General features: G+C 55.5%; 2 protein-coding genes across 2 annotated transcripts; one reads left to right on the top strand and one right to left on the bottom strand.

Annotated features, from left to right (window-relative positions):
• The first annotated feature begins 811 nt into the window (after window positions 1–811).
• Window positions 812–13008, top strand: ARRB1 (arrestin beta 1). Its single transcript, XM_050332983.1, has 16 exons — window positions 812–1079; window positions 5824–5854; window positions 6412–6472; window positions 6959–7003; window positions 7359–7555; window positions 7699–7758; window positions 7877–7944; window positions 8349–8484; window positions 8563–8647; window positions 8733–8805; window positions 9139–9276; window positions 9472–9555; window positions 9760–9783; window positions 10579–10649; window positions 10926–10977; window positions 11628–13008. Exons 1-16 carry the CDS (start codon window positions 1060–1062, stop codon window positions 11737–11739), a joined length of 1257 nt encoding a protein of 418 aa, XP_050188940.1. The 5' UTR covers window positions 812–1059; the 3' UTR covers window positions 11740–13008.
• A 2368-nt stretch (window positions 13009–15376) lies between these two features.
• On the bottom strand, window positions 15377–19159 carry WDR73 (WD repeat domain 73). Its single transcript, XM_050332984.1, has 8 exons — window positions 19113–19159; window positions 18949–19016; window positions 18702–18790; window positions 18397–18485; window positions 17761–17828; window positions 17306–17470; window positions 16317–16691; window positions 15377–15771 (listed from the first exon to the last, which is right to left on the bottom strand). The coding sequence occupies exons 1-8, from the start codon at window positions 19151–19153 to the stop codon at window positions 15557–15559; spliced, it is 1110 nt and encodes a 369-aa protein (XP_050188941.1). The 5' UTR covers window positions 19154–19159; the 3' UTR covers window positions 15377–15556.
• Window positions 19160–26618: the final 7459 nt, after the last annotated feature.

Consider the following 26618-nt stretch of genomic DNA (forward strand, 5'->3'; position numbering starts at 1 on the left):
TATACACGTGTGTGTGCGCTTGGGGGGATGGGTGAGTGTGTACACACAGGAGTGTATGCACGTGTGTGTGCACAGCAGCGTGGCTGTGCGGGTATACACGCGTGTGTGTATGCACATGGGGGTGTGTACGTGTGTGTGCACATTGGGGGGTGGGTGTTCACCCACGTGTGTGTTTACACACCTGTGCGTGTCTGTGCACACGTGTTCTTATGTATGTTTTAAGCACGGGTGTCTGCTCATGTCTGTGTCTGTGCACACACGTCTCTGTTTACATGTGTCTCTATATGTTCATACTGTGTCTTCATGCCCGTGTCTGTTCACACCAGTGTGCATGTGTTCACACGTTTCTGTGTTCGCACGTCCCTGTGTGTGTTCACACCTGTGTGTTCAGACATGTTTCTGTGTGTTCTCCCGCGTTCACAAGAATGTCTTTGTTCACACACGTGTCTCTGTGTGTCCAACTGCATCTGCACACACACATCTGTTTGCAGGCCACATCTGTGTGTACATGTGTGTCTGTTTGTCCCTGTGTCTGTTTGTCCCTGTGTGTCTGCGTGTTTGTGTCTGTTTGTCCCTGTGCCTGTCAGTGTACCCGTGTCCGTGTGTCCGTGTGTGTGTGCCCCCCGCAGCCCCCCCGCCGCCGTTCCCCGCCCTCTCCTCCCTGCCCGTCCGTGCCCCCCCCTCCCGGGGCCGCCGCTCGGGGGCGGGCGGAGGCGGCGGCGGCGGCGGCAGCGCCCGCACCGGAACCGGGACGGGCCGAGCCCTGCCGAGCGCTTCCGAGCGGCCCCGAGCGCCTCCGAGCGACTCCGACCCCTTCCGAACCAGCCCGAGCGGTTCCGAGCGCCTCCGAACCGGACGGAGCGCCGGCCACCCGGCCCGAGCCGAGCGGTTCCGGGCGCTGCCGAGGCGGCCCGAGCGGTTCCGAGCGGGCCCGAGCAGGGCCGCACCGGGCCGCACCGGGCCCCTGCGCCCGCCCCGCGCCGCTCCCGCCGCGCACAGCCAGTAATTTTCCAAGCCCGGCCGGCGCTGCCCGGCTGAGCCCGCAGGATCGGCGGGGCCATGGGAGACAAAGGCACCCGGTGAGTGAGCACCGGGACCGGCATGGAGCGGGACCTCCCGGGGGCGGCCCCGGGCGCGGCGGAGTGGGTGGGACGGGCGCTGCCCGTGGCCCGCGCGGTCCCCCCACTGCCCGTGTGCGGTGCCCCCGCGGGGCCGTGGGGACCCGCCGATGGCGGGGGCTGTTTGGGGGTCCCGTCTCCGCTACGCCGGAGGCCCAGGGGCTGCTCGGGGGCGTCGCTGCTCCTTCCCCATCAGGTGCGGATCCCAGAGGGATTTGGGGGAGGGAATGGGGAGATCTCACCGCTGTGACCCCCGGGGGACCCAGGCGCTGGTGTCACCCCCCCGCTTGTGGCACGTGCCAGCCCTGGAGCGCGGGGACACGACGTGCGACAGCTCCGTCCCACGGGAATGCTGCCTTGGGAATGCCGTCCTTTGGGGACCCCCCGCCGCCCTGCGACCCCCCCAGGGCTCCAGGGGCAGAGCGTGGCAGAGACCCGCCGGGCTGCCCATCCCGGGAAGGGGCTGTCGGGATTCCGAGGAGAGCCCCGTATCTCCTGCCAGCCCCCTCCCCGGCTGGCTCTGGCTGTTGGCCCCGGGCTGACGAAGGGGGTTGATGCTCCCGTTCCTCACCCCAATCTCTTTCTGTCCCCTAGGCCATTAATCGGGGAGCACCAGGGATTTCAGGGGGCTCCCACTCACCCCTCAGCACCACTGCCCTCCCTTTGTTCACCCCCTGTGTCCCCAGGGCATCGGGGTCAGGGGGCTGCCGTGCCACTGCTGACCTCGCCGTGCCCATGGCAGGAGGGAAGGATGAGGGGTCCGGCCCTGCCAGGGCAGAACCTTCTAGAAACACTGCAGCGTTTTGGGGTGGCAGGATGGGATTTGTGGGTTCTTGTTGAATCCCCCCAGCATTTTGGGGAGAGGCTGTTCCTGCTGGATGGGCTGCCTGGGTGTTGTGCCCCAGGCGTGGCCAATACCATCTGCTTGCCCCTGGCTCAGCATCCCGAATCCTTGAGAACTGGCAGGTTGCACCCCCGGAGCAGGCGAGTAGCCCCCCCGATCCGGGGGCTGGAGCACCCCTTGGGTTCCCCCCACCCCTGGGTGTAATCCCTGGGATGAGCTGGCTCAGCCCACAGAGGTTTTTGGGTGCCAGGGGAGCACACTAAGCGGCATTCCCATCGGCAGGCACACCGGCAGGAGAGGCAGGAGCTGATCTTCTCCCTGCCTACGCAGCGCGTACAGAGGGAGCTGGGGAGGGGAAGAATTAGGCTGACAAATCCTCCTTCATCTCCACTTTGGATCTCCAACCCCAAATCCACTTGGATTGGTCAGGAGGTCGAGCTGCAGGAGCTCATTTACCATCTGACACGCCAAAAGCCCATTTCTGCTGATTTCCTTCTGTGTCACCCCACTTTTCCTGAGAGCCACTGAGCCCTGCAGTGGGAAGATCTGGAGTAAGCAGCTCCATGGAGGAAAGAGCAGAGTTGGTGGCTGTTGGCATCACTGATCATCATCCTTCCTGTCTCTTCCCACCCAGCACCCAGCCAGGGCAGTCACTGCCCCACGTGGGATGCCTGGACCCTGGGATTCCTGGCTGGTGGCTCGAGGGTGGTTTCCTAGTGGCTGGGAAGCGCTGTGGTGATCCTGGTGCAGCAGAGCCCACCTTGATTTGCACCAGGCATGCCTCGACCCTTCCTGGCACTCCATGGTCCCATCCAGCCCCTCTGCAGCATCCCACTGTGCCAGGGCAGCCCAGTCCCTCTGCCCTCCCATTCATTCCCCCAGATGAAGCCATACGATCTGGGACCAGGACAGGGATCTCCACTAGGAAGATAAGAAGCCCTGGAAGGTGGCCCAGGACGGGAGACTCCTGCTTCCTGGATGTTGTTTAGAGAGCAAACTCTGGTAATAACAGCAGGATCCAGACACATCCCGGATCCCACAGCCAAGGCGTTTCCTTGCCAAGGAAGTCGGTGGAGCTCCGACCTGGGTGGGGGATGCTGCTGCTGAGCCTGGCAGGGGATAGATGGATAGATGCAGCGGGGATGTGGGATGCAGCATTGGGCCTGTGGGATGCTTCAGCTTTGGGATGGGCTGGCACGGTGCTCCAGGCTCATCCCAGCATGGCTGGCATGGAGCCACCGGCCGCCACCACGGGGTTGTGTGATGTGGTTTCTGGCGGCTCCTTATCCCTGGAGGTCCCTTCTAACGTGGCTCTGGCTAATTAGAGCCGCCCGCCAGCCTCATTAGTGTGAGAGCTGGTGAAAACCCTGACTCCTCCGCCCTGGGTTCAAAGGTAATCGATGGTATTGCCATCAGACTCTGCTCCGATGCCCAGGGGAATCAAATCCTCGTAAATCTTCCCAGCTGAGATCCAGTGGACCCCACTCAGTTATTGGCCACCCAATAAAGTCATCGTTAGCCCTGGCTGGGTGCCTAATGAGCTCATTAAGGGATGGGATCCATGGCAGGGGGAGAGCAGGAGAGTGGGATTTGGCTGTGCGGCAGCTTGCCAGGGTCTCAGGGGCCTGCCAGCCCATGGCGTGGGGCCCCAAGTGCCCGATGGGCAGCAGCGGCCGCCACTTCCTGCCTCGTGTCTCCAGTGTTTCGACACCAGGAAGGGCTGGAGGGGGAGGGATGGCTTCACGCTTCCTCCTTCCCTCCCTCCGGATCCGGTGGCGGGCGAGGGTCACCCCCCTGGCAGCAAGAGGCCACCGCGTCCCCACATGCCCCTTCCCTTCTCTCATGGGTGCTTCTGGGGAGACCTGGCCCCTGGGACATGAATCTGGGGAGATCCAAGCTCCTGCACCTGTGGGGTGGGGCCAGGCAGGGCTGCTGCACCCACAGCGTGGGGCTCAGCCTCTGGGGGACTCCTACACCTGTAATAGGGAGCTGTGTGGGGCTCCCGTACCCCCGGTGTGGGGCTGTGTTGGTCTTGAATTCTGTGAAGCTTCTGCACCTATAATGTGGGGCTTCTGCATCCCTAGTGTGAGGCTGTGTGGGGCTCTTGCATCCATGATGCGGGGCTGTGTGTGGCTCCTGCACCCCCACTGTGGGGCTGTGCAGGTCTCAGGCTCTGTGTGTGGCTCCTGCACCCCCACTGTGGGGCTGTGCAGGTCTCAGGCTCTGTGTGTGGCTCCTGCACCCCCACTGTGGGGCTGTGCAGGTCTCAGGCTCTGTGTGGCTCCTGCCCGGTGTGGGGTGGGTGCCAGGCGGGGCGGTGAGCCTCAGCTTCCCGCGGCACCCCCCATCAATCTGCTCTCTGGGTTCATTAGCAGCTCTGTCAGTGTCCTGAGGGCTGGGCAGGAGCATCGCCCCGTCCCGAGGGGCTGCAAGCTGCACCCGTTGAGCCTCTAGCCTTGGACACCTTTTCTGGGGCTTCCCTGCATGGCTTGGGTTGGGATCTGGCATGCTGGACGCTCTCTGGGGTCTCCCCTGGGTCTGGGCTGCTGGGGAAGTGTGGGGTGACACGGGGTGACAGGCTGGCAGAGGATGCTCCCCATCCTGCTTTTATGTAACACCTCGTTAATTGCCCAGGAAAACCCCACTGTTGGTTGCTCTGGGCTCTCAGAAGGATGCATCCATCGCCGCTCTATCCCCGGCTCTGGAAGCTAGGTGCTCTGATATCCCAAGGCCTTCAAACCCAGTTGATTGTGGGGTGCTGATGCCTTTCTGTGCCATGTTGGGCCCTTTATCCCCCCAGGTTTTTAACTGGAGCAGCATTCCCATGAATTCCATCTTTCCTTGCACAGGTGCAGGGTCCCACCCTCACTGCAGTGCCAGTAAACCCTTATGATAGGCATCCCACTGTGGAAGTGCTGTCCCATCTCAGCTGAGAAAAGTCAACCCCCACCACTCCGCAAGGAAAAGCCACCTGGGAAGTGCTGGTGGGATGTTCCTGGCATTCCCTGTGGCTTGGGACAGCCAGCAGGGTGTCCCAATGTTTTATGTGCCTGGCAGAGTGTTCCTGAGGCATGTCTGGGGGTGAGGGAATAAGGGGTCCCGGGGACCCTAAACCACATGCTCACTCATCTGGGCTGGATCCTGCTTCCTGGGCAGAGCTTGGCCAGGCCATGCTGGGCTCCACAGCTCTCGAGGGCGTGGGATGTGGGGATAGGGATGTGGAAATGCAGGGACACACATATTCAGGGATATGGGGATGCTGGGATGTGGAGATGCAGGCACACAGGGAAGAGGGGACACAGGATTTCAGGAATATGGGGATGAGGGGCATGCCCACACATCTCCTGCTGCATCCCACGCCATTGCCAGGGTGATGGTCGGGTGGTCACCCCTGCAGTGGCACTCTCTCGACCGGGTTCGGGCAGTGGGATGGCCAAGGGCCCGTCATCCCAGAGCAGCCCCGGGCATTTTGGCAGAGCTGAGCAGCTGCCCTAGGAAATTGTTTTTTTTCCAGCCTGAACCACCACTGCTAATCTTCCCGGATGGTTTTAATGGAATTTAAAGGCGAGGAGGGATTATCCGAGGAGAACCCATTATGGGTGGCTTCGTGCCAGGGCAGGCTCTAAAATCCAGCAGCGCCGGGCGAGGGAGCCCTGCCTGCCTCTGCCTGCTCCCTGCCTGCAGCAGGCAGGCTGGGAACACTCCGGCATTCCCGGCAGTGGCATGTTGGACCCATATCCTTCTCCCGTGTCTCTGTGGGATCTTGCAGAGGGAATTTGGGGGGGTGTCTGGGGGCTGTTTCCATAGGATGGAGGATAAGGGTGCCCCCTCCAGCACTAACCCCCCTTTGCTGTTTTGCAGGGTGTTTAAGAAAGCCAGTCCCAACGGGAAGGTAAGGGGCACATGGCAGGGGCAGCCATGGGGGGACAGGCATGGCTGGGAGTGGGGACAGGTCCCTGCACCCCAAAGCTGCCCTGTCATGGCAGCGGGAAGGGAGACTGAGGCACAGTGGGGTTGGGGGGGCTTGTCCCAGGTTAGGGTTGAGCAGATGGGTTTTGGGGTGCTGGCATGCAGGCAAAACCTGCCTGTGGGGTTTTGGGTCTGGCAGCAGGGGCTCACGGCACCTGCCTGGCAGCTACCTGCCCTGTGCCTCAGTTTCCCCATCAGGAGAAAGGTGGGAGGATGGTACTTGGGGGCTCATCTCTGTCCCACAGAGGGGGACAAGCTGCTAGGGTGCCACCCAAGTGTCCCCAGAGAGAAAGTTTCTCCAGCTCTGGGGACAGCTGGAGGTGTTCCAGGCTTTGCCTAGGATGGAGGGGCATTGGCTTTTGGGTGCCACAGGGACAGGGTGACACATGGGGATCATGGGGAACATGGACCTCAGTGGGTGATTGACTACATGGGGGGACCCTCGGGGGGCTGATCTGGACACCCCTGTTCCCCCCACAGCTCACTGTCTACCTGGGGAAGAGGGATTTTGTGGATCACATCGACGTGGTGGACCCCGTGGGTATGTGGGGGCAGGAAGGTGGGGCTCAGCTGGGTGGAGACACACATGTTGGGGTGGGCTGGGCCTGTCTGGGAGGAAGGATTCTGGGGAGCAGAAAACAGCTGGTTTGGGATAATATTCATGTCCCCCTGTGGCTTTGCACATGCCCTAGGTGTGGTGGGTGCCAAATGTCCCCCTGCTGCCAGCATGTCCCTCCCCAGCCTTTAGCCTCCTCACCCTTCAGCTGGCAGCTAGGAGGTGATGCTTCTCTGAGTAAAAGAGGGGCAAGTACCCCCTTAACCCTGCTGGTGTCCCCCCAAACTTACCTCTACATTCCCCCCAACCCTACCAGTGTGTCTCCTGACCCTGACAGTGTGTGTGTCCCCTCCCAGCGGTGTCCCCTGACCCTGTCATCATGTCCCCTAACCCTGCCATGGTATGTCCTGGCCCTGCCAGTGTGTCCCCATGTCCTGGTGATGTGTCTCTGACCTGGCTTTTCCCTTGCAGATGGAGTGGTGCTTGTGGATCCTGAATACCTGAAGGAGAGAAAAGGTAATAGCTCCCCGTAGGATCCCTGGGGCCACAGAGGTGGCACTGCCACAGGGGGAGGCTGGTGTCCTCATGTAGTCCTACCCAGGCGTTGGCACCTCTAGGCCCTTGGGTGACATTTTCCAGCCCCTTGTCCCCACGGAGGGTGCCCTGTCCTGTGGTGGATGGGAGTGCTGTGGTGGGCACCCCAATGTGGCACAGGTGGCTGCTGCATCCCCATCTCCCCATCACGGCGTGTCCTCAGGCCACCACTGCTTCCTGGTGCTGGTGGGACTGGCATGAGCCCCCACGGATCTATCCGAGGTGCCCCCCCCATGATGCCACCCTGCCAGCACCCTGCCCTTATCGCCCTCCCCAGTGTTCGTGACGCTGACCTGCGCGTTCCGCTATGGCCGCGAGGACCTGGACGTGCTGGGGCTGACCTTCCGCAAGGACCTGTTCGTGGCCAACTCTCAGGCCTTCCCGCCGGTCCCCGAGGAGAAGAAGCCCCTGACACGGCTGCAGGAGCGGCTCATCAAGAAGCTGGGCGAGCACGCCTACCCCTTCACCTTTGAGGTGGGGGGGCAGGGGGCAGTGCTCCTGGGGCTGGAGGGGGCTGTGACCCCTGCCCCAGGGACATTTCCTGCCTTCCAGTGCGGGCAGGAAGGGGAAGTGCTGGCAACCCCCCGAGAAGCTCCTCACCCCTCTTTCCCCTCCAGATCCCCCCCAACCTGCCTTGCTCCGTCACGCTGCAGCCGGGCCCGGAGGACACGGGGAAGGTAAGGACCCCCATGTTCCCATGCCACTGGGCTGTGGTGGGTGGCTGCTGCTGGGCTCACCTCTTGGGGAGATGCAAAGGGGTTTCCCTGGCTCCCTCTCCCCCCTTCTGGTTTCCAGGCCTGTGGGGTGGACTACGAGGTCAAAGCTTTCTGTGCCGAGAACCTAGAGGAGAAGATCCACAAGAGGTGAGTGGAGAGGATCTGTGCAGCCCGGATGGAAGCGGCATCCTTGGGGTACTGGCAGCAGGGAAGGGGCACCCTGCTTTGTTACCCACCTTGGGAGGGATGGGGATGGAATGGAGTTGTCCTCCAGAATGGACCTGCTCTCCAGAGTAGTGCTGGATCAGAGATGATCCTGGGGCTGGGATGGAGGCACTGAGCAAGGAGCTCAATGCTTGCTGTGGGCAACCTGGCCCAGCCATGGGGCTACCCCCTTGCAGCCCTGGTGGGCATCCATCTGAGGCCTCCCACAGCATCCTTTTGACACAGCAGACCAGAAGGAAAGAGGGATTTCACCCAAAATGGGCCAAGAAGGAGGGTGGTCTGCAGGTAGCTGAGCGCCCGGGTTCTCCTCTTGCTGTCTCCTTCAGGAACTCGGTGCGCCTGGTGATTCGGAAGGTCCAGTATGCACCGGAGCGGCCTGGCCCCCAGCCCATGGCAGAGACCACCCGGCAGTTCCTCATGTCAGACAAACCGCTGCACCTCGAGGCCTCCCTGGACAAGGAGGTGGGCAAGGACTGGGGAGGGGACGCTGGTGGAGTGACCCCAGGGACCTCACCTTCCCCCTGCTCTGCTCCCCTGCAGATCTACTACCATGGAGAGCCCATCAGCGTCAACGTCCACGTCACCAACAACACCAACAAGACGGTGAAGAAGATCAAGATCTCAGGTGAGGAACAGGGCCACATCCCCCCTCAGTGGTGTCCCTGTCCCCATCCCTGTCCCGACCCCCATCTCTCTGTGTCTCGTCCCAGTGCGCCAGTATGCAGACATCTGCCTCTTCAACACCGCCCAGTACAAGTGCCCAGTGGCTGTGGAGGACGCTGAGTGAGTGATGGATCCTTGGGGACATTAGGGGCCCTGGAGACCTCAGAGAGCCCTTGGGGGAGCCTTGGAGGTCTCCCGTCCCAGTGCAGCTCTGGTGGGACGTTGCACTCAGCAAGCAGGAACTGATAGGAGGAATAGGGAGATGGAGACCTTTCTTTTGGTGGCATCTTGGGGACATCACCTTCTGCATCCTCCTGGAAGGAGATGTTCACCAGGCTGGGGCAGGGATGGAAATGTGTGGAGAAGTTAACCAAGCTGGGATGGAGATGACCAGGGTGACCTGTGGGGCTGTGGGCAGCTGGGGCTCTGGCTGATGGTGGCTGTCATCTCCAGCGATATGGTGGCCCCGAGCTCGACATTCTGCAAAGTCTACACCCTGACCCCCTTCCTCGCCAACAACCGGGAGAAGCGGGGGCTGGCGCTGGATGGGAAGCTCAAGCACGAGGACACCAACCTGGCCTCCAGCACGCTGTGAGCCCCTCCACCCCCCAGGGCTCCTGTCCCCCTGGCAACACGGGGGCAGGACCCAGCCCTGGTGGGCATCCAGCCCCTGTTGCAGGGGTGATGCTTGGGGTGGAGGACACCCTGTGGGGGGACCTTCAGGATGACGGGGGGCCGGTCCCCATTGCTGTTCCCTCAGTGATGCCCACCTTCCTGTTCTTCCAGGTTAAGAGATGGAGCCAACAAGGAGATCCTGGGCATCATCGTCTCCTACAAGGTGAAGGTGAAGCTGGTGGTGTCACGAGGAGGGTGAGTGTTGGGGACCCCCACACCGTGCCATACCTCCTCTCTTCCCTTGATCTCCTTGGGACTAGTCTGTGCTGCAGGTGGGGCCCATCACCCCCTTAGAGCTCCCTTGGGACTGAGCAGCACATGGGGGGACAAAAGGTGGGGGAGGCCGCGTGTCCTTGGGGGGACAGTGACTAATGTTTTGTCTCCTTTGACCCACGCCAGCCTGCTGGGAGACCTCGCCTCCAGGTAACACCCTGCTCCCCTCAACACCCCACAGTCCCTGCTGCAGCCCCCCACTGGCACCCCCCAGCCCCTCAGGGTGCTGCCACCCTGACCCCATGCTTGTCCTTGGGATGCCACTGCGCTGGGGATGCCGTCTCACCCAAAGCCAACGCCTGCCAGAGGTGGGTCAGGGTGGTGGGGGCTGGGGATGCTGGCAGTGTTTGGACCCTGCATCCCCCTCCCCAGACCAGAGAGAGAGGCAGTGGGTGCTGCTGGGGACTGTCACCAGAGCATGGAGGTGGCTCCTTGGGGCTGAGCATCTTTGGATGTGGGGAGGAGAGGCTCTGGAGCTTTCCAGATCTTCATCCTCATGGTGCTCGCCGAGCATGGGGTCCTACTCTGTCCCTGGAGCAGCTCAGGCTGTCCCACCCTGCCACCCCCCGTGCCTGCTGAGCACTGGGAAACTTGGTGCACCTCCTGCCATTCCCATGGCACTGCCAGCCACAGCCTAAACCCAAGGGATTTGGATCCTTTAAGCTGCTAAAAGGCAGATTTCTGCCATGCTGCTCTCCCTCCTCGTGCCTCCCTACATCCTGGGGGGGCTGTGCTGATCCCCCCTGCGTGGGGTCAAGCTCAGCCAAGAGGCATGAGAGCTGCTGAGCGGCTCTGCGGAGGATAACACAGGGTTTTAGCAGCTTTGTGGGCTCTGCAGCAGCTGAAATGGGGTGCTGTTCTGCCCTTGCTCCCCACTCTGAAATCTGCCCCACTCTGCCTGCAGAGTGCAGGCAGGCCCGTGCTTTACCCCGGCATCTCTTGCAGCGACGTGGCAGTGGAGCTGCCCTTCACGCTGATGCATCCCAAACCCAGGGAGGAGCCAACACATCGGGACAGTGAGTGCCCTGGGGCACGGGGGCAGTATTCCTGGGGGGCAGGTGGGGGCAGAGGGGGCCACTGATGGTGCGTGGAGGTTGATTTTTGGCTTCTATTGAGCCTGTGGTGACCTGTTCACTGGGTCCCAGGGTTAAAACCATGGGGGTGTCCCCATCAGCCTGGTGCAGTCAAACCCTGGGGGGATTACACTCACCCAGTGGGACAGTGGTGATGACCCTGGGAGGGAGTGTGGGATGGCAGTGACCACCCCGTGACTGTGCAATCCCTCTGTTCAGTTCCAGAGAACGAAGCGCCCATAGATACAAATCTGATAGAGCTCGATACAAAGTAAGAGACTAAAATCCTCCCCCCTCCTCAGTTCCCACGTTCCATGTGGGAACGTGGGACGTTGGCAGTGGTTGCATGGCACCCTCTAACGCGCTAATGCCCGCCGTGCCATGGCATCAGCACGTGTGACTAACCCCCCTGCACATCACCTGTAATGCATGACACATGCCATCCCCCTCTCTCTTCTCCCTCGCCCTTCCCTGCATGGCTTTCCAAAAAACAGGAGAAACCGCAGTAAGAGCCCGCCGGGATCGTGTGTTGGGATGGGAGGGCCTTGTCCCATGGCATCCCCTGGGGCTGGTGGTGTGTTTGTGAGGTTCCAGGGTGCTTTACCCACCCAGCTCCTCCCTGCAGGGCTGTGTTCCCTCCAGAGTGGGGCAAACACTGCTGACAGCCCTGGTGACGCTGCACCTGCTGCTCTGGGGCTGTGCATCCTTCCCTGGGGGGCTTGGGGGCTTTTTTTGGGTGCGTTGCCCAACAGTTAATAGAGCTTTGAAAACTAAGGCTGTTTGCTGAAGGATGGGGGTGTTCAGGAGCCCCCTGGGCTGCTGGAACACGGTGGGGGTGCAGGTTGAGTTGTGCAGCGCGGGAGGGGGGCTCCCTTGCACCTCACCTTCCCCTGTCATGCGCTGTCCCTGTGTCCCCACCAGTGACGACGACATTGTGTTCGAGGACTTTGCCCGCCAGCGACTTAAAGGCATGAAGGATGACAAGGAGGATGAGGAGGAGCGGACAAACTCCCCGCAGCTCAACGACAGATAAGCGAGCCCCCCCTGCTCGCCTCCCCGCCGCAGGGACACCCCTACATTAGGCTGCTTCTCTTTTCTATAATTAATTAATTTTGTTTTCTACCTGTACTGGGAGCCTACGGATCGCCCGATGGCCACAGGACCTATAACTGTCCAGCTGTGCCGTGTTGTCACTCTTCATCCAGCTGCCAGAGCTGCTGTTTCCCGTGCAGGGCACGGCTGGGGGGTGCTGGAGGCAGGGGCTCGCTCTGACCCCATCCCCGTCCAGCCCTCTGCCGCTTCCCATCCCAGAGCCCTTTCCTATGAGCTGCCTCTTTTATGTGTTTTATATAAGCCCAGTCTCAACACCAGTTTGCTATGGGGAGGGGGGTTGCAGCAGAACAGGGTGGGGTATCCTTTTTGGGCAGCCTTCTTGTAGGAAAGGGCACCTGTGCACCTCGGTGTCCCCTCCTCTCACCCACGGCCAGTCCCCCCTCTCTGGCCCTGCTGCATGTGATCCCTCCCTGGGATGCACGAGCCTGGCTTTGACTATGGCCCCTGCCCCAGCTGCTCCAAACCAAGTGGGTGGGCAGCACCCCCTGCTCTTCCCCCCGAGCCCCCCAAAGCAGTCCAGCCCAGGGGTCCTCCCAGCTGCATCCCTTTCCACAGCGGAGCTGCCAGGGCCAGGTGAGGCTGGGGCTGGCGGCAGGGGGGCCTCTGTGGGTCTCAAATGCCTCTTCACAGCCACGGCAGGGTCGTGGCAGAACAGCCTTGTCCCCAGCAGGGTGACACCAGGGATGTTTTGCTCCTCCCGAGCTTCAAAGCCCCCCTGGTTGATGTTTCTCTCTCCCTGCATGGGGTCCAGCACCCATTTGGGGTGAGGGAGAAGGGGAGCAGGGCGTTTGCCACCCTAATCAGTGTTTCAACAGATTCTTGTGCCTCCTGGGTTGGTGGTGTCTGGACCTCCCCCCCAGGGTGTCAGGTCTCCCACCACCCCCTGAGAGGCCATTCCCAGTATTTATTGTGCTGTTGCAGTCAGCGTTGTCATCTGAGAGCATTCTGGGGGATAGCTCCATCCCCCCCCAGTCTGTGGGGTGCTGAGCTGAGCCCCCTCCCTGTTATTTTTGGGTAAAGCTGAGGGGCAGCGTGGTACTTCTTTTTGTAAAGTGGTTCCTTTGTACTGATCATTGATACCGGCTGCTTTGGTTTCTTCACCCTGTCTGTGATGTTTCTGTGTTCTGTCAAATAAATTATTCTAGTTTATTAAACTCAGAAAAAAAAAAAGGAAAAAATAGTAAAATAATCCCAGCCTGAACACTTCTGTTGGCTCAGGACAGGGGAGCTGGCCCAGGCAGAAGGTCCCACAGTCATGGAATGGTTTGGGTCGAGAAGGACTTTAAAGCTCCCCTCACCACGCTGATGCTGTGGGGACAGAGAGACCATCCTTAAGTTGGTCCATCTCGGGGTGTCTGTGTTTTTGCTGGAGGCAGGAGCTGTTCCAGCCTTCCCCATCAAGGACAAACCTAGCTCCAGCAGAGCCAAGGTCTCCACAGTCACACAGCTGGACTGTGACCCCACATAGGCTGCTGGAGGCTTCATGTGGTGCATTCCTGGGAGAAAGGTCCCTACTGCCCACTGTGATTTGCAGTCACCTTTACCGGGAGGTCCCTCCTCTGTGCCCAACCCCTTCCAATAGCACCTGTGAGTACTTCGTAGTTCAGACATCTCCAGTCTCCTGTCAAATCTGGTTCAAGCTGGACAAGAAGGCTTAAGTTATTTTGGGAGAAAAAAGGGAAGTTTAGATGAGTACAAAGCGTGCTGTTGCTTAAGCCCCATTTCTTTTGAAAGCCAAGCAAATTCAGTTCCCTGTCTGTGCTGAGCTACCTGCATCACCATGATGTGGGAGGGATCAGCTGCTCCACCACGTCTCGCATAAGAGGCAGTGAGGAAGAGGTACCTTGGGTGCTGGGAAGGCTCCAGTGGTCTTCTCCTCAGAGCCCACCTCCTCCAAGGCCAGACCTTCACCCTGTGGGTGTTCTTCCCAGAAAGGAAGAGCCACAGCAGCCAAGCTTTGCACCTTCTGTTTGCCAAACCACCTGCTCCAGGGGTGCTTGAGGAAAACCCACAGAGCTCCAGGATCCCACTCTGGAAACTTCGTATCTGTGTACCCACAGGCTGCCTGAGGTTGCTGGGTTCTAGGGCTGCTCCAGGTCCCCATCGTGGGGCAGAAAAGCCATCTCCTAAACTCAGGAGCTCAGAGGTCTTGCTGCAGGGGAGGGGCAGGCTCAGCTCTGCCACAGCAGGAAGGAACTGACTCAAGAGCAGATGGAGAGCCAGGAGGCCATGGTCAGAACCCATTTCCCTCAGTCTGACTGGCACAGCTGGACTGGTTTTGCTGTGGACCCTTGGGGTGGAAAGGAGGCTCAGTCATACCTGCAGGAGTGCTCAGCTTCTCTAGGGCTCAAACAGGCTTTTCCCTCTGCTGTGCTGGTGACACAGACCCATGGCTTCAGTAGGTGACAAAGCATCAACCCCCTGGCCTCGGGCAGGACACTGTCCCCGTTTCACATGCTGCCAGGGGAAGTTCTAGGAGCGGAGTGGAAGCGCTGACATGGCTTGTGCTGGGAGGAGGACGGAGCAGGCTCCAGCCTCAGGCACACAGCTGTCACCATGGCACAGGTCAGTACAGAAAATTCCCAGTGTAGGGTTTCCCCAGGTGCTCCTGAAGTACAGCCCTCACTGCACCTCATCTGCCTGCGGCCCCCCTTGCCCCAGCTGACACCACCCAGAGCAGCAGGGAGCCTTTGGCAGGCAGATTTTTTCTCCCCAAGTAACACCTTGGTAACAGCGTGGGTGTTCCAGGAGTCATTGCCTGATTCCTCAGCCCAGGAAATCACATCAGCTCCATCAAACCTAAACTTGCAGTTGGTGGGAAAAGAGCCAAAGGACACCAATGCCTGTCTTAGGCCAGGTGCTCTCAGGGTGCAGAGGGGGAGGGTAGAGCTTGGAGCAGGCTGGGGCTAGAAAGGTTGTTCCCATTGCTCTGGCAGGCTGCAAGCAGGCTCTGTGGTCACACTGCAACTTCCTGAGTGGAGGCTGCTGCTCGTGACACATGCACGTGATAAATGCCAACACCCCTCAGGGAGTGCAGCCTCCCCTCGGTGCTCTGGGCCTGGAAAACAGCAGGGAAATATCCCACAGAACAGCCTGTTTCCTCAAACTCACGTTTTTTTAATAAAATCCCAGAATGGTTTGGGTTGGAAGGGATCTTAAAGTTCATCTCATTCCATCCCTTGACATGGGCAGGGACACCTTCCACTATCCCAGGCTTCTCCAAGCCCTGTCCAACCTGGCCTTGGACACTTCCAAGGATGGGGCAGCCACAGCTGCTCTGGGCAACCTCTGCCAGGGCCTCCCCACCCTCACAGGGAAGAATTTCTTCCCAATATCCCATCTAACCCCACTCCCTGGCAATTTGAAGCCATTGCCCCTTATCCTGTTCCTCCAGGCCCTTGTCCAGTCCCCCTCCTTTTTGTCCCTCTCCCTTTTTGTCTGTTTAATTCTGCAGACATGACAGAAGCCTATGATCAAACAACAGCAGGATGTTCTCTGCCAGCAGCTACAGCCAGAACCACAGGCACAGCTCTCATCTGAAGGCTGGTACACAGGAGAACAAGTAACAACCAGAATTTTTACTATTAGTAAAATAGAACCTTTACAGTTGTTTCTGCTCAATATAACAGTCTCCAAACAGTATCTGCAGGCAGACAGATACCCCACAGCCCACGCAGCTAGAGCAGAGGCAGGAAACACACCCCATCTCACCACACCACCACCTACCCACACTTCCTTCAGGGCTGAACCCAGTCCCAGACGTGCAGGGAACCGTTGCTTGCCGCAGACAGCACAGTTCGGGGTTTCTGCGGGTGCCACGTGTGCACAGTGACCAGGGCAGGGTCCCCACTGCCGTCCAACGCGTGGCCTTTGTGAACAAAGACGGGCTCTGCTTCCCTGCCAGAGCTGTCCCAGCTCTGCGTGTCATACACGTGCACAGTCCCATCAAAACCTTGGATAAAAGGGAGTCAGAGAGCGTGGGGATTAATTGCTTTGCTCCAGTCTGGCTGGGCTCAGGCTCACTTCCCAGCAGGAACAAGGACAAACAGCCCAGACTGGACTATGAGAGCAGAGCAGCCGTGCCACTGAGGAGCACATCTCAATCAAACAGAGACCAGATCAGATCCCAGAAGCTTGTGGAGTGACCAGTGTGAATGTGCAAGGCTCTGGCCGAGAGGCAGCCCTGCTGTCCAGCTGGCATTTTCAATGCCGTGCCCTGCAGCCAGGCTGTTGTGGGCACCGTCAGGGCAGTGCCTGTGGTGGGCCTGGAGACTTTGATCACCCGAGAAGGCAGCAGGCACCTCCCAGAACCCATCCAGGTCCCTTCCGGAGTTGTTGGGGAGAGGCAGCTGCAGAGCATGATTAGCTGGATCTCTGCTGGTTCCAGGGACAGCTCTGAACAGCCACCCTGTCACTGGGGGGGGGTTTAGATGGAGTGAACTGTGCCCTGACAAAAAACAGTAGCCAGAAAAAGAGATGTCTGCCCAAAGCACCTACCTGAAACGGCAAGACAGCCTTGCAGAGCAGGAGCCCAGGACACGCACAGGAACTCGGCGCCTGAGCCTGGAGAGGGGACTCTGGCCGTGGCCGAGGCCAAGGGCTCGGAGGCTTTCCTGAGGTCCGTGAGGGTGAGGAGGCCCCCACTCGAGAGGCGAGCCACAGGCTGGGCGCCCAGCCCCAGGCCCTGGGTGGCACAGGCAGTGCCCAGGCACCACCGGTCCCCGCAGGGCGCGGCGGGCGCGGGCAGGGCCTGCAGGGCTCCCCGCGGCTGCCGCACGTCGGCCACGCAGAGCCGGCCCCGCGCGCAGCAGAGCACCGCCGTGCTGCCGTCCAGGAACGCCAGCCCGGCCAGCTCCTCGCCGTCCTGGCAGCCTGCAAACACAGCCAGGGCTCAGCGCCCTTGCAGGGCTGACGCTGCAGCCCTGCCTGGGGAAGCGAGCAGGGTGTATGCTCGTGAGTTACAGCTCGCAGCCCACAGCATCCCAGTGGAGCTGCTGGAGCGAGTCCAGAGCAGACCAAGGACGTGCTTCCAGGGCTGGAGCACCTCTGCTCTGGGACAGGCTGGGAGAGCTGGGGGTGTTCACCTGGAGAAGAGAAGGCTCCAGGAAAACCTGAGAGCCCCTTCCAGGGCCTAAAGGGGCTCCAGGAGAGCTGGAGAGGGACTGGGGACAAGGGATGGAGGGACAGGACAAGGGGGAATGGCTCCCACTGCCAGAGGGCAGGGTTAGGTGGGATATTGGGAAGGAATTGTTGGCTGTGAGGGTGGGGAGGCCCTGGCACAGGTTGCCCAGGGAAGCTGTGGCTGCCACATCCCTGGAAGTTGGACAGGGCTTGGAGCAACCTGTTCTAGTGGAAGGTGCCCCTGCCCATGGAACCCTCTGGTGCACCCCTGAAAGTACCTGCTCAGTGGAATGTTTGCTACTCGAGCTTGCTTTACCCAACCCCCACAGCTCCAAACAATCAGACATTAGGCTTGCTTTGAATACCTGCTGTGTAGACATTTTTCCTCAGCTCCACCTCTGTGATTTGAACACTGTCCAGCGTTGAGCCATGAAGGACCCAGGGAGCTCTGGCCAAAATGGTGGCAATTTTGGCCCAGGGCTTCCCCGTGGCATTTTCTGTGGCTATGGTGCCCACAGATTTAATAACATCTGTCAGGAAGAGACAGAAACAGCTGTAGGACACATTGGGAGCCAAACAATCCAGCAGATTAAGTTGTTTCAGAACGACACTTCACACAGCTAGAAGTGACCTACTAAATAAGAAATCTAATTATGCCTGACCCTCTCTCCAGGATAAATCCCCTCTTTACATCCAGCATGGACTGACAATAAGCAGATGATGAGCAAAATGCATGAGAAGTTGTGAAGGGGGAGCTGGAGATGTCTGATGCAGTAACTACACTGAGAAACCCCGTGAGCTCAGAAACACATCCCCTTACCTGAGTCCTCTGCTGACACCTGCCAGACTTGGAGGGAGCTGTCGGGGGGGCCACTTGTCACCAGCAAGCTGAGGAAATAGGAAGGGTCTCACACAACTCCTCAGGAGCAGAGAACAGTCTTGTTTACCCCAAAAAAGACAAACTGGTCTGCTGCTCCTGTGAGCAGCAGCTTTGCCTCTGCTTGGAGCAGAGCAGGGGCTGGAAGGACCATAATCTTGTGCAGGGTGCTCCACACAGCCCAGGCAAACACAGCCCCATGCAACGGCCTTTATAAGGATATTTTATGAGGATATGATGAGGAGTGGCTGAGGGAGCTGGGGGGGGCTCAGCCTGGAGAAAAGGAGGCTCAGGGGGGACCTTCTGGCTCTGCAACTCCCTGACAGGAGGGGGGAGCCAGGGAGGCATCAGGCTCTGCTCCCAGGGAACAAGGGACAGGAGGAGAGGGAATGGCCTCAAGTTGTGTCAGGGGAGGTTCAGGTTGGATATCAGGGAAGCTAATTAGGGACACTGGGTATTCCCTACCCAGATTCAGGCTGCTCTGAGTCGGCAGCACTGAACAGCAGGTAGGGAAGTAACTCTCAGTGGATAAATCCCCTTTCACCTCCAGTACCCCCTGGAAGGACCTGGAGGCCATACCTGGTGTCTGGCACATGTTTCAGGCTGTACACTGGGCGCTTTGAAAATCCACCACACTCCACCTTGAAGTCTCTCTCTGGACACAGGCCCTAGAAGGCAGAGGCAAAGCCACTTCTTCACACACAGTGGTGCACAACTTGGGCTCAGTTACCACGAGAAAAGGCAGAGACATAAGACACTCTCAGTCCCTGGCCACGCCCTTGTCAGAGCAACAGGGAACAGTAAAGGCCATCAAGCCTCGGTCCCTGAGGACACCAGGCCAAGGAGGGCAGAGAGGTCTGGTGCCCTCCTGGCTGCACACCCACCTGTGCCTCCTTTGCCTGCAGTGCTGGCGGTGGGATCAGCTGCAGGATCTCGTTCCCACCGGACTGTCCATACCCGGCCACACAGACACCTTGGGGGGTGGGCACGGCGGGTAAGGGACACAGTGGGGGCTGAGCCCTGCCCGGCCCTCCCTCCCTGAGACACACCCGAGCTACGGCCCAGCCCACGGACCCCCGGCGCTCCAGCCGGGCTGAGGCCGGCACAGCCCCCCTCCCGGCCCGCACTCACGGCTCCCGCGGGCCCATTCGATGACACGGGTGGGCGCCTGGAGCTCGAAGGTGTGCAGGTCGCGGTACCTGCGGGAAGAGGGCGGGTGTGAGGCCGGGGGTGCGGGGGGATGCCGGGGGGGGTGCCGGGGTTGCGGGGCTCGGGGGTCTCCGGGGGTCCCTCACAGGCGCAGCGACTGCAGCAGCCACTCGTCCTCCGCCTCCATGGCAACGGCCCGCCCGGCGCGCGGCGGCGCGTCCCAGTGACGTCACCGGGGCGGTGGCTGGGCCGCCATGAGGGAGAAGGGCAGGGGCCCGGGCACTGCGGGATTGCGGCCTCTGGGCACAGTCCTCCTGAAGGAAACGAAACCCCTGTTCGCATAAATAACATTTGGGAAAGGAAAAAAAAAAAAAAAAAAAAAGGTTTCCTGCTTGCTGTGGCTGTGCCCTCTAAAGCAGCCCACGGATGATGCCCTCCACGCTATGATGTGTGCGATAGTCCGGAGTCTACACCGAGTTTGAAAAAAAAAAAAAAAAAAAAAAAGAAATGTCCCAACAAATTTGGAGTTACTTATTTTACTGTGCAGAAGGTTTCTTTCCCCCCAAAATGAAGGAAAAAGGAACGGAAAAAAAACCCCAAAACTTAACCCAAACCACAACGCTAAGTGCTAAAAAAGCAAATGAGTGAAATAAGTGATTAAACGTAGAATTATGGAAGGGCTTGGGCTGGAAAGGACCTCAAAGTTCATCTCATTCCACCCCTACTACCTTGGGCAGCCCCGTCCAGCCTCCTGGCAAAAAGGCTGAATAGAAATCTCAAGCTGCAAACTGTATCATATAAATTTATTTTTATATATATATATATATGAGTGGCTTGTGTATATGAAAATGACTAAAACCTAAAAATGAGAGGGAAATAATTCCCCCTCAGACAGCTGTATCAAAATTGGAAATGAGCTGTGCACTCTGTGTGTTCAGGAGCGGAGAAGCACGAAAGGGGACAGCAAAAGGGAAAAATGAATTCTTGTATCAATTTACATGACAAATATGTGCTGATTAGTACATGGACTGTCTAAGCTGTTACATTTTTTTCCCCACACAAGATATCACTGGGACAAAAGACTTATCAGCATATACATGTAAGAATTAGTAGACGCAGGAGATGGAAATATTCTTCCTCCCTGCTTATCTCCCCAGAGCCGGTGTGTGAGCTGAGCAATTAACAATTAATGTGACCGACAGCACCCTCTGGGACAGGCTGGGAGAGATGGGGGGGTTCCCCTGGAGAAGAGAAGGCTCCAGGGAGACCTGAGAGCCCCTTCCAGGGCCTAAAGGGGCTCCAGGAGAGCTGGAGAGGGACTGGGGACAAGGCACGGAGGGACAGGACACAGGGAATGGCTTCTCAGTGCCAGAGGGCAGGGGTAGGTGGGATATTAGGAAGGAATTGTTGGCTGTGAGGGTGGTGAGGCCCTGGCAGAGGTTGCCCAGGGAAGCTGTGGCTGCCCCATCCCTGGAAGTGTCCAAGGCCAAGTTGGAGCAACCTGTTCTAGTGGAAGCTCAGGGGGTGGAATGAGATGAGCTTTAAGATCCCTTCTAACCCGATCTCTTCTGTGACTCTGTGATTCTATGAAGACAGGAAGAGTTGACACCCCTGGCACCCACCCTGGGCACCAGCTTGTCCTGTGTTATTCATGCAGGAACCAGTTTCCTGCTCAGGCTGAAAGACCTGAGTGTGCCATTTGTTGTTGTGTACCCAGCAGTTCAGTGGAGCTTTCTGTGTCACTGAGCTTTGAGTACTTGGTGGCAGATGCCCCAGCGCCTTGTTGGTGCATTCCTGCAGGAACAGCAGAGGGTGGAAACTCTTGTGCTGCTTCGGAGGACTTGGAGCAAGAGGGAGGTGAAGGGACAGGTCAGTCCCAAGGAGCTGCCAGGAAGCATTTAGTAACAATAATGTGTATTCCCAAGCAAGTGTTTTAAAGGGGTGATGTCAACATTGTCTTTACACTGACTTCACTCACGTTTGAAGCAACTGAACAGTTGAAGTGGGTGTTACAGCATCGAGAAATATGTCAGTCCTTGGTGGAGTGGTTGCAGTCAGGCACAGATCATTCCTCTTTATCCAGGGCAGAGGCATGTACAGCCAGTCAGTGGAGCAGAACAGTGACTGTTACTGCCACGTCATTAAAACTCACCGTGTTCAGGAGATTTCTTACAGACATGAACAGATTTTGTTGCAGGTATTAACTTTAAACTGAAAGGGGGAAGGGTTGTGTTGAGATAACGTCTGGTGGGCACAGACAGAATCTGGAGACCAGGAACCTCCTGGAAGTGAACGAATGACTGCAGTTATTGAGGTATGTTCAGGAGCTTTAAAGCTTACACTGCATTGCGAAAACCCAAAGTGGTGTTACTTAAACTAATCCAGAATTTCCCTCAAGTACAAGAACACAGAGCAATTATGCATTAGAGAAGGATTAGTGAATGTAATGGGTAATTGGGGTGAGAGCAGAGTGATCCAGAGACAGAGCACAGCTGTAGGTCAGGTTTTCTTGGCAGCAGGGGGATTACCTGGCGCTGCCCATGCCCAACCTGCTCACTGCTGAGGGCTCCTCCATGTGGTCTGACCATTTCTTAATGGTTATGTCTAACAACACAAAAACTGCATCAAAGGGAGAACTGAAACACGTTAGCATTCCCCTTGCTTAGTTCCCAGGTGCTTTGGTGGTAGAAGAGAGGAGGAGGAATTGCTTGCTATCTCTCAGAGAAACAACTTTGTAAATCTTTGGCTTTTGCAGAACTACGTATAGCTAAAAAAATGCTATTGCTGCAGTCATTTTAAGCATGGGGACTCACCTCTCTTTGCTGTTGAACAAATACCACTTTATTATTATTATTGTTATAATTTATCCTCTTGCCCTGGTAGACTCTCAGTAAACTCAGTGAAACTGTAGCAATTTATAAACCTGTGTTTCTGTTGTGAGTGCTGATAAGTAATATTTTCATCTGAATGCTTCGTATTATTATCAGGAGGCAGCATCTCTGAATGTCACTCCTTATTTCACTCACCCAGTGCAATCACGGTGTGCTGGCAGAGGCCAGGCTGTCTCTATAAATAATCCATACTCCAAGGTACAAAAATAACACTTTATCTCAGCTCTGTTGAAAGCAGGAGCAGCAATGACAAAAGTTCTGGCAAGCTCTAAGAGCATTCGCAAATCAAAGCAAATAAACTAATTTTTCTAACCTACCTGTTTCTGAAAACAACTGTGTCAGTCACATTCAATACCAAATGATGTCAGAGCAAACTGATTTATTTCGAAAACACAGAAACTGAGTTTCTCAACAGCAAAGAACCAGCAGAGGTGTGCATTTCCACATTGCTGAAGCATTTTTGTGTGTAATTTAAGCAAACTGGGGCAGGAGAATTTAGGTTTGCTTGCTATAAGGTGAGACTGGGGGAGCCTTCACTACCTGCAAATGTGGTCAAGTAATGAGGAGAAAAAGAAGCTGAGCCCACAAAAGCCTGGAAAACTGGCGCTCAGAGCCTGCAGCTTCTTCTGCTTGATGTAATTCTTATTTATTTTTTGTTTCATATAAAACTGAGACGAAGGTTTGGAGCAGAAAACGCATTATGGGAATGCAATGCCTTGTACAAGGCAGCTGCATGACTCTCTGGATATTAGGACAGTGCTATTGCTGCAGATAACAAATAATATTAGTTGAAAACGGTTTCTAGCTGTTAGGCAAAATTATTATATTGTCAGATGTGATGAGTGAGGGAAGCAGAAAGGGGTTTAGCATCCCATCTTGGCAGTTATGTGATATTATTCTGCATGCTGCTTGCAAGCCTCTCAACTCGCCCTGCTCCAACCTTGCTCTTGGACACAGATGTCAGGAGCCAGCTGAGGTACTGGCTTCCCTCTCAAGGAACCAACAGCATTTCCAGGTGAAAGAGTCCAGTTCCTCAAAGTGAAGGAACAAGTCACATGCCACGAGGGGCTTCAGTGTTGGCTTTCCCAGTGCACGAGCCTGGGACGCAGGCTGTTGGATGTAAGAGATGGTTGTGTTGCACACAGACATGGTTTCACCCAGCTGTCCATGCTCCATTTTTAATTACCTTGAACTTCTTCCACTGTTCTGCAGTCCTGTTAAGTGATTTTGTAGTTTTCTTACCTGGGAGGAACAGAGTCCTGGATCACCTCTGTCATTTGTCGGGGAAGTAACTTCTGTCACCCCTGAAAGTCTTAAATGAAGGGATTAAGAAATTGCATCCTCCATGGTGGGGGAAAGTGTAAAGTGGTACTACTCTAGTTCAGCTTTATTTAGTACACCCATGGCTTTATTTAGTATATTTTCACGTTTTTTTAGCACATTCACAGTTTTATTTAGTGCATCGGTGATTTAGTCACTGGAGGATAGAAACCACACCAGAAAATCATAAATATTACAGCGAGTCTACTAAAAAAAAATCATCAGAATAGGCTGGAATACGTTAACAGGATATGCCCCAGTTCAGGGGAAGCAAACAGAACTCCAAAGGCAACGATGTCGTAATTTACCAGAGCGCTGAAATAATAAATAACATAAGGCTTCCACAGTGCTGCAAATTTTACCCAAATAAATTCAAATTATTTTAGAAAGGGACTCAGATGAAAACGTAGAATTTCTTTTGACTTCCAGGTCATTTCCTAGTACATGAAATATCAATGATAATAATTTTCACTGTAATTTTTTTGGCTGATGGAGGTCATCATCACCATGTCTTTTACCATGGTAAGAAATGTTCCATGATGTTCAAAGACACTGTAATAAAAAAGCAGAAATAAGTGTGTGTTAGTGAGTTCAGCTTAGATGGAGGGGGACACAATGTGTGGCAGCTTACATCCCTCATGGATCTTTATTTTATATAATGTAGCTCTACAGCTGCATTATTCACATAAACTTGGGATCCTTTTTGGGTTTCTCCAAGAAGGGTAGGACAGAGTGTGCTGTACTTTTCTATTTATTTTACATTATGAGTATTTAAGGTTCCTGAGGTACAAAGATTTTCTTCCTTCTCAACAGAAAATACTTCCTTTGTTGCTCATAAAGATTTCATGCAGATTGGAAAGGACTATTCTGCCCAAACCCTATGGAATATGCTTATTTGCTGTGGAAAAATAGAGCAGCATTTTGGAAACTTCCAACAATTTCTATTCAAGCCACAAAAGAGCTGCTGCCCTTTCATAGCCACAAATTCCCTGGGAATTTATCTGTTTTCTCTAACACTGGGCAAATCAAAACTGAGATAACGTTCAGAAGAAAAAAACAAAAAAACCCCCTTATTTTCATTAGGTTTAGGCTAAAAAAAGAAGGAGAAATTATGCCTAATTAAGTTTTTATGCCTTTTCTTGGTTTCCTTATCCCAGTTTAAGAGAGGGGAAATAAAGTTTACTTGGAGATGTTTTGTGTGTGGCCACAAGTAGCTTAGAGTAATGGTTGATCTCATGCAATTTCCGAACTTTATTAAATCTCTGGTAATTTTCAGATTGTTTTACCTTTTACCCATACAATCATCTCCATAACCGTATAGGAGAGATCCACTTAATATTACAAATAAATAGATTTTCTGCCACCTTGAGATTTAAATACAATTGATATTTGGTTTGCTCTCTACCTCTCATCTAATCTAACCTTCTCCATTTCTCATCCTTGTTATTATTTGTTTCCAAACTGGTAAGCTTTGAGGATGTCATTTGTATTAAAAAATGCCAGGCTATTAAAAACCCAAGATAATTTATTGTACCAAAATAAAATTGCCAGCATGTAATCTCCTTAAAATTAGCATCGATTTGAACTTGTTTTCAGACATAGTACATCAAACTCTCATCCCTTGGAGCCTGTTGACATGGATTACAATCATATTTTTCCATCCTCGACCCCTATAGAAAAAAGTAAATCAAATTGAAACACTTAATTAGTCTGAAAAATATTTTCCTGTTAACAGAACAGTCGCAGCAATAACTCAGTTGTCCTTTGGATCTGTAACAAGGTTTTCCCCTTCTTTAGTGTTATCCTTAGTGGGAAGTGTGTAACTTCTGCAATAAATCAAGGGGCAAAGCTGCTGATATGGATCCCGTCTGAGCTGCTGCCCTGCTCTCAGGGGATGCTCCTGGTGAGGTTTCCTTGGCCTGAGCCAGGAGACCCACACGTTTCTATGTTCCTGACAGAGCATCTCGGCAGTTCTGAGTCCCCCCGGCAGCAGGTGGAGATGGTGCAACCAGTTTGCACGCAGAGCAGCCAAGGAGGAGTTTTCACTACACAACCCTGGCACAGCTGCCCGGGGCAGTGGGGGAGTCCCCATCCCTGGAGGGATTTAAAAACTATGTGGATGTGGCACCTGGGGACACGGGTTAGTGGTGCCCTCGGCAGTGCTGGGGGAACGGTTGGATTTGATGGTCTCTGAGGGCTTTTCCAACCCAAATGATTCTGTGATTTTATGATCCTGTGATTGCTGGAGCAATTTCCCACTTGAATTTCCGACTGCATCCAAGCAGATGTGGTGCCCCTCACAGTGGAGCCCCTGGGTGCTCATGTTAAAGATCCTCCCCGTAAACATTCAGGAGAAGTTGCATTTCCAAACATTTCCATTTGTTTGGAAATACTAATTTTGTTTTGAAATACTAATTCTCACACTCGGGTGGCAACACCACTAAAACAGCCCAAATTGGTCTCCCAGTGACTTGGAGATCTTTAGAGTTTTAGGAATGTTTTTCAGAATAATTAACATCCAGGGACAGCACAATCAGAGCTTGCAGAGCTCAGGCTGGAGTGTGCTGAAGCCTCAGGGAGCCCGAGCATCAGCTGGCCTGGGTCCTAGAGAGCATGAGTGGGAGCTTTAAAGACATTAAAGCCTTTCAACTGGATTTTATTTTGCAGCTCTGACACGATAAGGAGCTCCAGGGGACTTGGTCTATGGAGAGATGTTACACTTTGGGCTGCTCTGCAGATGTGGGGCGTCATCCTGGAGCCACTTTTTGTCCAACTGTAAATAAACTCATGAACACTGCTGTGCCCTGTGGGTGTCCCAGAGTACAGCAAGGGTTTTCATTCTCCTAATTATGCCTTGCTGGGAAATACTTTCATTTTCTCATAGATGCCAGAGTTACAGAGAAAAGATTCAGTGAAGCATTAATTTATGTAAAAAAATTCTTACACTGACGCTGTCTGGATTAACATTTACTCTCTTTATTTCATTTTTTCTTAAAGGAAATTAATAACATGTCTGCATGCCTGTTTAAAACCATACATAGAATCAGAGCATCACAAAATCATAGAATCACAGAATGGTTTGGGTTAGAAGAGACCATTCAAGGTCACCTAGTCCAACCCCCTGCAATGAGCAGGGACATCTTCCACTAGACCAGGTTGCTCAGACCCCCATTCTCTCCTCTAGTAGATTCCTTTACTGGTTTTGGAGAGCATCCCCTGCTCCTGCCTTTAGGGCGGTTCACATATCAGCCCTGCATTCACCTTATCTTCATCCCCTCCACCCTGCTCCCTGGGTGTGTGTGATCTGGGTGTGATCCCATGTAGGAGCAAGCAAATCTTTGGGAATCACGATCCCAGCTTGCCCCAGTTTCAAAGACTATTGACCACACCACTGATTCTGAATTTCTAAAGATCTGGGTAGGAAAATGCTCATTTCTCTCT

Source organism: Myiozetetes cayanensis, unplaced genomic scaffold (genome assembly GCF_022539395.1).
Source record: "Myiozetetes cayanensis isolate MyiCay16 unplaced genomic scaffold, myiCay2020 scf5-8, whole genome shotgun sequence".
NCBI classification, from domain to species: Eukaryota; Metazoa; Chordata; class Aves; order Passeriformes; family Tyrannidae; genus Myiozetetes; species Myiozetetes cayanensis.